Source organism: Rosa chinensis, chromosome 2 (genome assembly GCF_002994745.2).
Source record: "Rosa chinensis cultivar Old Blush chromosome 2, RchiOBHm-V2, whole genome shotgun sequence".
NCBI classification, from domain to species: Eukaryota; Viridiplantae; Streptophyta; class Magnoliopsida; order Rosales; family Rosaceae; genus Rosa; species Rosa chinensis.
This window is the reverse complement of record NC_037089.1, coordinates 63,016,320-63,029,108: the sequence shown is the minus strand read 5'-3', so window position 1 is coordinate 63,029,108 and position 12,789 is coordinate 63,016,320. Positions and strand designations below refer to the sequence as shown.

Genomic DNA, 12,789 nt, shown 5'->3' with positions numbered 1-12,789 from the left:
AAGGGGGCCTGTAGGCTCTTAAGTTCTGTAATGGAGGACCCAAGATAGGGAAACATCAAACATGTCATCTGTAATGAATTGGATAATTTACAACCCCATTTATTTTTTTTCTGTTTCCTAAAGGGTTTATTATTGCTTTGCTAGGAACGGGTTGTAGTGGTGTACAATGAAGTCTTTCTGGTCTTCAATCTCATCTCGTCCATTACATTACTGTCTAATGTTCTGGCTGAGGCTTCAAATTTCACAGGTTATGTTGTTAGATTATTTTCTAATCACGCCCTTGGATCATGTGAGTGAGTGAGTTCCTAAACAACAAATATTGTTATCGATCCTCTAACTCGCTCTGCAACAACAAATATTGTCCTTGTAAGCAAGCATCTCCCAGATTGGGGATTGGGACTATGTTCCTTCCTCAAGAATCAAGATGTTAATATACAGACTCCAAATACCTAAATTTCCAGGCAATAGCCAATTATTTTTCTTTCTTGGTAGAAAAGTGAGGTCAGGCTTGTGAAACTCTGTCCACCAAATATAACCAAAAACACTCTTATTGAATCATTTGTAATATGTCAACCGGGCTACACAATGCGAGTCAACTTCCAACTAAGAAATTCAAATGGTACGCGGTTCGCAGCTATTGCAAGGTAACTAGCTAGCCAGTTTTCTCATCCTATAATATCATGAAAATTAGCCAACTGCATGTATAGATTTTGCAAGCAAACTCAGAATTGATCATCCTCATTGTCTAGGACATAAACTACAACAGAGTACATGACTGATATAACCCTTGAAAATGGGGCAGCATTTTCTCCGACAGTGCGAGCATAAAGCATATAGAAATGTAGAACAACTCTAAATCAACGGTAAAAGTTAAATGTAAAATTTAAAATTCCAGGCGGCAATCTGTAAAACTGGTACAAATTGATTAAAGCTCCATTTCTTTCTTCCAAGTCCAAAGAAGCAGAATGCATGAAAGGAAATATCAACTGGGAAAGAAATAAAGCTCCATTCTATTTTTTATAACAAAAATACTTTTATCGAAGGATTAAACAGAACTACAATGCAAAGGACAACCTATCCACTGAATTTGCTAGAGCTAGATTTATTAGTCTACATCTCAAAACAGCATCAAACAACCAAACAATAACACTTGAAAGAGCTAAACCATAGCAGCATGGAATGAATTATTTCTTAATTTTGATAAAACTGATGCCTATAGCCCCCTTCACATTATCAAAATTCTTGTCGTACTCGCCATCCACACCATTACAGCACATCTCCTTCATACCAATACCTTTTTTTGCAAACCAAAAATTAGGTGACTCACTCAATTGTGCAGATTCCCTAAAGCCCCTTTTCCATATAGCCACATCTTCGGTGTATCTTGAAAACATGACACTTCTAATTCAAATTCTTATAAATACATAACTCATAAATCACAAAAAATCCGTCACAAAGTGGGAAGATTTGAAAGCTCGCCATACAACTGGATGAGAAACCGTTTACAAAACAAAAACAATATGCATAACATCTCATGTTTGAAGGAAGCGGTCAAACTTGGTGTGGAACATGGGTTTTTTTTGTACACCAGGTTCATAGTTTCATACATGATCATCTTCTTGCATTGTCACTGCCAGGAAAATAGTTTTCAAATAACTGACAGTAGCATAAGCTACTACACTTCCTACTGCACCTATGCAACGGAACAACATATTTCTCTTAATTTTCTAAACAAAGTATATTCCTACCACACCTACTAGACTTCCTCCTACGCTGGTAGTGTTCTAAATTCTGTTCACCATAAACCTCCTTGCAGGTACAGACTGAGCTAGTTCCAGTTTTGAAGCTAATTGCAACGGAACGATCTTTCCTATGTTCTACCCAATTTCACACAACCAAGGGAATAAAAAAAGGCTTCACTATTACATACCAGTGTAATCTGCAAACGTAGCTCACACATAACAAAAAACAGAATTTCTAGCATGACTTCAAGTCTCCAGCATTCATGCACAAATCAACAAACCAATGACAAACTAACTATAGTGAGTTCACCCAATCAAAATATCAAATGCATGTAGAATGTGCATACGTTTCTAGATATTAAAAAAAAAAACCAATAGTAAAATGCATATACACAGCTATGAATGCTTTCAAAGATGCAACACAATTTAGAGCACAACAGTAACATAAACCCACCAAAGAGATCATTGCACTAATAGGAAATGAGAAACTAGATCTTGTCATTGTAATTCTTCCATGAATCTTGTTATACATTCACATTGTCAAAGTTAGCAAGGAAAAAAAAAGTCATTCATGACACAAAGCCTAAAATGGTTTCTTCTACTTCAAATTGTAAGCCGTGTAGACAAGCTAAAAGAACATAAAAAAATCAACATAATGAAGAAACATGAAGAAAAAATTACAAGCAACAATAACCAATTTACAGAGCAACCGGGAGGGGGCAGAATGGAGCCAGCGAAGCTGGATCCATTCGAAGTTCATATCCATCAATCTCAATTCATACACTGTCCGCGCCTCACAAAAGAATCTCAATTCAATTAAAGCCCCAGTATAACCAGCTAATCAAAGAACTTTCAAACCAGTGCTCTCATCCAAACAAAAGAATGTGTAAGCAATCCGATACTTAATATTCAAGAACAATTCTCATATCTATCCCTGACCTTGAGAAGCTGGTTCCTTTTGAAAACCAAGAACCCAACTACACCAATCTGAAGAATGGCAGCAATACCGGCAAACAAGAGCCCAACCTTCTTCCCTGCATTGTAATTGTGCCCCTTACGAGGCGGTGGAGGTGGCGGGTGGTGCTTGTTGTGCCGGCTGCGAGGCGATGGTGGTCTATTGGAGTGATTTGGGGGCCGAGCAGGTGGCGGGGGTGGACTTTGAGATTCCTGCGGAGGTTGTGCTGTGGAAGAGTCTGGTTTAGGTTGTGGAGTCTGCGAATGGGGCGGAGGTGGTGAGGATGAAGATTCCAGTAGCAGTGGCGGTGGAGATGGTGACGGCGGTGGCGGAGGCGGTGGGGGAGGCGGAGGCGGAGGCGGTGAGTTGACATTTTGGGATTGAGAATCAACCAGAAGAGCACATATGGTAATGATGAACACAAAGATCAAGCTTGACAATGGCGGTTCCATGAAATCAACAAGCACAGAGAGCACTTGAACTTTTCAAGCAGAATTAGGGGTCTCTGGAGCACTCCCGCATCTGGGTCTAACCCAAGATTCTTGATTTTCTCCTCATCAGAATGAATTCAAATACCTTGCTCCCTTTCAGAGAACTAGGGTTTCTGAATCCGATCAGGGTCTTGGTAATATCCTCTCCTTCCTTGAAATTTCGACCCCGATTGGGTCAACTTGGATTGGCCCCAGATGCTCGGTTTCGTCCTCTTTTGGGGCTTGACTTGGTCACACAGGTCTAGGGTTCTTGATTGAGCTTGACCTTCCAATCTGGGTGTCCCCGATCAAATTCAGACAAGGACCTGGAGCCAAATTCAAATGGGTTCCACAAAGTCTAGGTGTTTGGGAATTTTCGGGTCGCTGCTGAAATGAAATAGCAGAATCAGTCAAAATGGGTCGTTGAGAAAGAACATAAATTGGGGAAAGATGGTTACTTTGTGACCTTCTGTAAAACACAGAGAGAGAGAGAGAGAGAGAGAGAGAGAGAGAGGGACAGCGAAGAAGAAGAGAGTCTACGCGGGATTCAACGGCTGGGGCTAATTTGGGTTAATCATGCATTTGCCTAGCAACAACCTCTAAGCTGTTCTGTTTCTGTTTCTCTAACAGTGAGAGAGAGAGAGAGAGAGAGACTGTGTAGCTTTGTGACTTGTCCAATTGTTATGATGAAGTTGGTGACAAAAAAATTTCAGAGGTGGTATGCGACTTTTAGTTACAAGGTGTCAGTCAGCCGAACCAATTATAAGATTAAATGTGTGCCCAATCTGAGATATGATATATACATTTACCAAATTTCTAAATTAAAAATGATAAATACAGATCTAATGCGTTGCAAATCCTGCAGTTGAGGGTAAGTTGCGTCTAGATCTACATTTTCAGTCGGTTCGGCCCAATGCCAAAATCAGAAGTTTTAGAAAATGAAACAAGGAATAAAGGTTCAATAATTAAAATGCATTTTGAGTAACTAAATTTCACTATTTTTTGTTAAAATTTAAATCAAAACTACTCTGTATATCAGTATATGGTTAAATTGATAGTTTGTTGTAACCATTTATGTCATAGGATATTAAAAGAGATCATTCAAATCAACAAAAAGAATTAGTATATTCACCTCTCATTGTTCATCTAATTCGAGTAAAAACGTGATGTTACTTGTTGATAATTATTTTGAAAATTAAATAATATTCTCAATGTTATAGGAGAATAGAATTGTGTGTTTATTATTGATAATAAGAGCCCTTATATAGGGAGTTACAAGGTATACAAAAGGTAAGAGAATCCGAATACAATTGAATACCTATAATACTTTCCTATTACAATCTTAAACCCTAGTTTGTAGAGGCACACATTATGTCGATATCCTTCAACACTCCCTCTTGTGTCGCTCAAACTTGGTGATGACGCTTTGATTGTTGCCTCGTTAAAAACCTTGCCAGGTAACAAAAACTCTGTGGGACAAAAATAACCCTGGTCGAAGGACAAAAAGAGCACAACACGTCATTTACTCTTTGAGATCGAACATGTAGACATCATGTCTCCCCCTGATGTCAATATCTCCCCCTGATTGCTACAATCATGGGAGTTCGGATAACTTTCTCAATCCGATGCTCGTCACATGTTTCTCGAAGGTGGATTTTGGTAACGACTTAGTAAATAAGTCTGCTACATTATCCTCTTACCGGATTTGGTTCACTTCAGTATTTAGAAGTGCTTGTTGTCATTTTGATGGAGGGGAGGAGGAGCACAGAAGGTGGCATTTTGCCTTGTGGGGTCCGATCCCACACTTCCGTCATCTCTTTTCTCTGCAGGGATAGAACAAGCCCATATCAATCGTACCTCTCAAATATCGAAAGATTGTCTTTATACCAATCTAATAGAGTTACGTTGGCGCGGGGCTATATCTAGCCAACAAGTTCATAATAATTGAGGTGTCCGGTCTTGCATTGTGCTAAGTACAATAATGCGCCTATTGTACATAAGTAAACACTTCTGCTATTAACACGTCTTCGTCATCATCTCTGGGACGAAACGGATCCCTTTTAGGGCCAAGACTATGGACGACCATGGTGCATCTTTGACTTTATCAAAAATGCCTGTTGACGCGGTATACAAGTTCTGAATTTAGACAAAATCGTGTTCTCCCGATGTCATTCCTCTCAAACTCGGATTTCAGTTGTTCAGCAGTTTCCCTTAACTCTCAAGGGTTCTAATTATGTTTATCAACATAAACCGCGACCATTGCAAATCCGGAACTTATCATGGAAACGCGTGGGCATAGTTCATCATATCCCTTCCCAATCAAGTAGTCATTTTAGTGAGCATTTCAACCTCGTTGCAAATGCGCTCCGTGGTCTAGAGCCACTTGACTTGGGTAAATAAAGTCCACAAGAACCTTCATTATATTCCGTATCTAGATCCCCATAGAGATACGTAGTGACCACATTCGTAAGCTGCATGTTCAGTTATTTGGAAACTACCAAACTGACAAGGTAGTGGAGTGCAATGACATCCATTACGAGAGAATATGTCTTCTCGTAGTCGATTCCAGGGCGTTGTGAGAAACCTTGCGCCATAAGGCGAGATTACCATCTCTTTTTCTCATCACGCTATCTAATGAAGACCTATTAATGTCAATAGGTTTTATGTTAGGAGGTGTTGGCATCTCATACCCAAAATCCTTCCTCTTCGTTAGTGAATCCAATTCAACCTGGATCGCATATTTCTATTTAGGCCAATTTTCTCTACGTTGGCATTCTTCAACGGAGTAAGGTTCGATATCATTGGTCTCAATAATTCCACGTCCTCATGTACACTAGTGTAGTTCGTAGAGATCTCTATATTCTCAGGAATTGGTTCTAACATTGGGGCGTCCCCCAACAATGTCTCTTGGACATAACCACAATCCAAAATATTCCCATGAGACGGATTTTGAGTATCAATGATCAATGGATCAAGTTGTGCCAAACTCGCTCTCTTCTTAAGGCGAGAATCCATCAAACCTATGGGTCTCCTACTCTCTCTAGCGGAACCCATGGCCTATGACGCCATTATGCCACCTTTGTGGCGACACCATACTACCATCTATGGTAGTGGTGCAGTACCCATCTTCTCTGGGTGGCACCATGTTCTCTTGTGGGGACATGAATCCTTGCAGGCATGTTTGCAGCAGGTATATGTGATCTCGTCACTTTTAGGGGATCAAGATGAGACATAGTGGGGACAGACCACGACAATTCCTGTTGTTCCTGTTGAACATTGACGTTCTAATCTCCCCCTAACGATGGGAAGACTGTCTCATCAAAGTGACAATTCACAAATCCAGCGAAATAGAGATCGCCTGTCAAGGGTTCTACACATAGCAGACTTATAGTTGGAGACTCATGTCCAACAAATACATATATATATATATATATATATATATATATATATATGCATTCGTTGCAATGACTCATGTTGATGCACTGTGGCGGCGCAATTGGCACATAAACCGCACACTCAAATATGCATAAATACGAGATATTAGACTCGAACCCTGTCACTAGCTGTAACGCAAATAAAAGTTGAGTGGCTGCTATGAGTCGTAGACGAATTAGCATAGCTGCATGCGATATTGCATAACCCAAGTGGAAATATTGGTGCGCATTACCAATGTCCGGGCTACCATCGTAGTCGTTTAATGGTGGCTTCTCCGCGAGACCAATTGGGTGTGTACATGGGAATATGATACTTAATATCAATACCCAATGATATGCAATAGTCATCGAAAATTGTCGATATAAACTCTCTAGCATTATCAAGTCAAATTGACTTAATAGGATGATCTAGGTAGTGAGCCCGTAGTCATATGTTATGTGCTAGGAGTGTAGTATAAGCAGCATTACGAGTGGATAATAGCACAACACGTGACCAGGGTGTTTGCGTATCAACCAACACCATAAAACATCTATACGGTTCGCAAGTTGGTTGATCAAATCCATAGAATTCCCTTAGATTCTTTGTAAGAATGGAATTATTTCCTCAATCTTCTTTGCATAGGATGGTCTCAATCCTAAATAATAGGCTTTACAGAACGAAAAATGGGCTTTAGAATCAACCAATGAAGGTTTTGGTTAAGCCATAATGTCACAATAGACTTGAGAAGTAAAGAGAAGAGTTTATGGCGTCAATGCCATGTATTTTCCGCAGAGGGTAGGTGGCGCCGGCCATGTATGGCCGGTCTTTGCACAATCATGGCGCCATGAGGCGCATGTGCAGCTCCTTGAACCAATTCTTGGTTCTTACTTTTCTTCATTCTGAAAATGGATGTCCGTGTAAAGTCTTTAATACACGGATCATCATGTCAAAGCCTATATGTGTCAGAATCCCATAAGTCGTCTCTCATGACATGGTTGGATTCAATAACTCAAATAGTGGTTGCATACAACCCACTAGAGTGACACATAAGTTTCTTTAATACTCGTTTATGTCTGTAGTCATTAGAGGTGATGCAAAGGAACTCTGTCCATTCTCATAATGTGTTTCCACATGAAAACCATTGGCTCTTATATAATAAAGTTCGAATTAAGGTATGTCCAAGACATTAAGTAAAAGAATTGACACTTTATTAATAGCCAATGATTATATCAAAGTTTCCAAAATCTAATCCAAAATAAAATCAAAGTAAGACACATTGTAGTCACTCTATCCGTTTGGTAACTCCAATCAAATATGACCAAGAAAGTAGAGAGAGATGTTGATGGAGCATGGCTCTCTTAAGTACCAATAATCTCAATGACTTTCCTAGACATCACATTTTATTGGGTCCGCCACAAAAGAAAGAGTTAATACAATTGTCATTTATTGACTAAGTCAAATTGCCATTACAAAAGTTCTTGGAAAATAAAAGGACTAATCTAATCAAAGTCTGCTGCATCCTTGTGCATTTCATCTTCAGCTTTGAAGTCCTCTATGGTGAGATTGACATCTTCACCATCTTCTTCTTCTTTTGCAAGGTACACTTCTTGCTCTCTCAGGTCCTGATGCGCCTTTGGGAAGCGCATAATTTAACCCTGAAATATCGTTAGTAGTATAAGCAAATAGGGATCGTTCTATCCGGGGATTGAGGGTACACTTGTAATTGTGAAACAAATAAAGAAAAGTATTATTTACAAAAATAAAATAAAGAATATAAATATATACAATTGTATAAACAAATAAAGAATTAAAATAATAAAGTATTATTTACAAAAATAAAATAAAGAATAGAAATATATACAAGTAACAAAATAAAAAGGGAGGGGGGTTTAAGAATTATAGAATTGAAAATTAAGATAAATAAAATAAAGAAAATGTAAAAACATATATACAAGGGTGGATCGCAAGGAACAAAGATCAAAACCACATCCATATGCAAGAAATCCAATTACAATTCCTATAGTTGATTTTAAATGTCATGAGAGAGGAGTTGATCATGTGAAACATTCGAAAGCAAATGAATTCCCATATTTTACTTTTCAATGCTAATTAACCTAAGCGAAAGCACCTAGATTAATCCTATCAAACATGCAATCAAGCCCTAGAAAGCTAGTCAATCATGACATGTTCAACGCATTAGACATAGAGAAAGGCTATCAACTCAAGTGTACAACTTAGTATGGAAAAGTCCACCTAATTGCAATCCTCTTTAATTAAATTCGGTCTTTGCACAAAACCTTTACTACTTTGATTCAAGTTTACACAAAACGAAAAGTCGATTTCATGTTCTTAAACCTAGCACCAATTATATCAAAACCCTAAGTGTTTGCAACCACATAAGATTAAAATACAAAAGTTTTCTATCATGCAAATTTAATTAAACAAACCCACATAAGCAACATAAAAATCAACATATAGAAATCACAACTTTATCTCAAAACATATAAACGGGCTTTAAACTTTGCCCTTAACATTATTTGTTAACTAGAATTCATAGTTTTACAAAATCAAACAAAGAAAACAAGAGAAAGGATATAATACACCTTGAAAGATGAATGATAAAGCCTTGAGACGAAGAACTTGAAGATCCTTGAAAGCAAGCAATCTTCTAGGGACGACACAAGGGTGGATGGCGGTTAGGAAATTGATGTATTGCATGGCTTCTCTTTCTCTTGGCTTGAAAATGAAGAACAAGAAAACTATAGAATGAAAAAGAAATATGGAGAGGAAATGGAGAGACAAAGAAGATGGAATGGATGAAGGAATTGGTGGGAAAATGGAAAGGAAATGGAGAGACAAAGAAGATGGAATGGATGAAGGAATTGGTGATTGAGAGTGAAAGGAGAAGGTGTTTAAATAGGGAGGAAAAAGAAGAGTGAAATGATGAGATGAAGAAAAATAATGAAAGTGGAGTATGAGAGTGGTTTGTAAAATATGTAAAAGATGAGGTAATGATGAAAGCAAAGCATGAAGGTGAAGAAATGTGGAAGTGATGATGATCTTTTAGAGTAGAAAAATGTATCCAAGGAAAAAGAAATGCTTTCTTCATGTGGGTGGGAAACATGAATATGTGGTGTTGAGCTGTTTTCAAATCAGTTTCTGCCCCTTTATTCCTTCAATTATTTCTCCAACAAGACTTCATTATATGCCTTCGACTTCTACATATGAAATTATCCACCATGAGTGTAGATTACTGTGGTAAAATTTCAGAATTTATTGCCATGTGGTTGGGCCGGAAATGCTGCTGGACCTCTTACAGGTCCAGTTTTCCAGTTTTGCTTCTGTAGAAAATTGGGCTGATTGTTTGAAGGCCTTCCACTCATAGTTTTCTCTGGCACTCTTCATAAGAAATGATCCTTGGGCTTTCTAGAATGAATCTGGAAAGTTTCAACTCATTTGAAGTTCGGATGGTTAGTCTGCCACTCCTCATTTCTTGTCTAGCTCGCTTTCTCATTGGCTCAATTTCTCCAAGACACGCTTTCTCAGGCCAAAATGCTCATTTTAGGGCCAAACAGCTCATTTCATCATCATCTACTCCAATGTACCTAAAAAATAGAAATTGAGTTAAAAATCGATTCGTTAAGGAATTAACTAAGCAAAATGTGAGGAATTAACTATTAAAATACCGCATTAAAATGCTCATATCAGGTCCTTATATGCCCTGTATCTTGCAGCTAGTTCCTCGCTTGCCTTGCATTGCTTGAACCAATGCTCAATTGATCCACATCGATGACACTCATCATTGTGGTTGCCTCCTTTTAATTGAGGTGCACATTGCGCACGTTGCTGGCGTTCCCTAAGAGGGTTGGTGCCACCACCACGACCCATGGCGCCACCATTACGGCTAGGGATACCACGACCCCCTCTCCCACGTGTGGCATTACCACCACGTGTATCCACACCAAACTTGCGGTTTCGTTCCTGGTTAGGGCGGTTATATGGGCCCATACGTCCCTCATGTCCCCCATTCTTATGGTACCGCTCCTTGCGCCCTCCTTTGGATGCATTATAATTCGCCTCATGAACGCTCTTAGTTCCAATGGGACTTGAATTACAATTCCTCACTAGTATGTTATCATGTTTCTCAGCTACAGATATAATATTGATAAGCTGATGAAACCTCGTGATCCGTCCAACATTGACTTCCGAGCTATGCTACCAAGAAATCAATTTCCAAGAATTTCTTTTGGATTAGACCAAACAATAATGTTTTAATATGGTCACAATTTGATGCTTACGGACGCTCTTAGTCTAAGCATTGTGAACGCTCTTAGTTCACATGAACACTCTTAGTTCGTTTAATTATGAACACTCTTAGTTCATACGAACACTCTTAGTTCGTTAAGCATGAATCCCCACAATTCCGCTTTGTTAAATATCAAAATCATTTGGCAACATATATTCCAATATTTGCAGAAAATAAAAGGAATTTAAATACAAGAAAGCAGCAACCTTAATTATAAAAACTTACGTGATTGTTCTTAGCTTGAAGACACGCGCGTGTTGATTCAGGCGTGTAGCTAAATTAAGATCGCTGGAATCTGGTCGGAAGTTGGCAGTTGGTGGGCTGCCCTTCTTCCTTCCCCTTTTTTTTCTTTTTTTTCTTCCTCCCTTTTTTTTTTTCCGGGCCCAGCCCTTCTCCCTTCCTCCCCTTTTTTTTTCTCTTTCTTTTTTTCTTCTTCTTCCCGGGCCCAACTCTTCTCTTTTTTTCTTCTTTCTTTCTTTCCTTCGTTCTTCTTCCTCCTAATCTGCACGACTGGGCAGGCGGAGCAGGCAGACTGGAACAGGCGACTGGGCTGGGTGACGCGCTTTTGGGAAGCGCGTAATTTAACCCTGAAATATCGTTCGTAGTATAAGCAAATAGGGATCGTTCTATCCGGGGATTGAGGGTACACTTGTAATTGTGAAACAAATAAAGAAAAGTATTATTTACAAAAATAAAATAAAGAATATAAATATATACAATTGTATAAACAAATAAAGAATTAAAATAATAAAGTATTATTTACAAAAATAAAATAAAGAATAAATATATACAAGTAAACACAAATAAGGGGGGGATTAGGATTCTTAAAATTAAAAATAAAATAAAGAAAATAAAGAAAATGTAAAAACATATATACAAGGGTGGAACGCAAGGAACAAAGATCAAAATCAATTCCATGTAATCAAATTCGATTCAAACCCTATAATTGTTCATCTAAGTCATGAGAGAGGAGTTGATCATGTGAAACATTCGAAAGCAAATGATTTCCCATATTTTACTTTTCAATGCTAATTAACCTAAGCGAAAGCACCTAGATTAATCCTATCAAACATGCAATCAAGCCCTAGAAAGCTAGTCAATCATGACATATTCAACACATTAGACATAGAGAAAGGCTATCAACTCAAGTGTACAACTTAGTTATGGAAAAGTCCACCTAATTGCAATCCTCTTCAATTAAATTCGATTCTTGTCCAGAACCTTTACTACTTTTGATTCAAGTTACACAAAACAAAAAGTCGATTTCATGTTCTTAAACCTAGCACCAATTACATGCAAATCCTATAAGTGTCGACCCAAATAAGATAAACATATAAAAGTTTTCTGTAAAGCAAATTTAATCGAACAAACTCACATAAGCAACTTAGAATCACAATTATAGAATTCGAAAACTTTATTTAAACATAGAAATTGGGCTTAAACTTTGCCCTAAACATTATTGTTAAGTAGAAACAAGTTCATACGAAATCAAACAAGGAAACCAAAAGATTATTACAAGGAAAAAGATAGAATTACACCGTGAGTGGAGATGGAGATGGAGAGCTAGATGGTTGGATCTTGAATCTTGGAAGCAAGCCTTCAAGGTGGATGATGGAGGATATGATCTTCACGGCTCCTTCTTCTTCTTCCTCTCCTTGCTTGAAAACGCAGAACTTTGCAACTAGAGAATGTGTGGGAAAATGGAAAGGAAATGGAGAGACAAAGAAGATGAGATGGATGAAGGAATTGGTAATGGTGACTAAGGAAAATGGAAAGGAAATGGTGAGATAAAGAAGATGAGATGGATGAAGGAATTGGTGTATAGAAAAATGGAAAGGAAATGGAGAGACAAAGAAGATGGAATGGATGAAGGAATGTGTTATGGATTCAGAAATTGGTGAT

The 12,789-nt window shown here is 38.2% G+C and overlaps 1 protein-coding gene across 1 annotated transcript; it reads right to left on the bottom strand.

The window, feature by feature from the left end:
- Nucleotides 1-2,220: 2,220 nt before the first annotated feature.
- Nucleotides 2,221-3,881, bottom strand: LOC112189947 (leucine-rich repeat extensin-like protein 3). Its single transcript, XM_024329345.2, has one exon. It carries the CDS (start codon nucleotides 3,147-3,149, stop codon nucleotides 2,652-2,654), a length of 498 nt encoding a protein of 165 aa, XP_024185113.1. The 5' UTR covers nucleotides 3,150-3,881; the 3' UTR covers nucleotides 2,221-2,651.
- Between the last annotated feature and the right edge of the window lie 8,908 nt (nucleotides 3,882-12,789).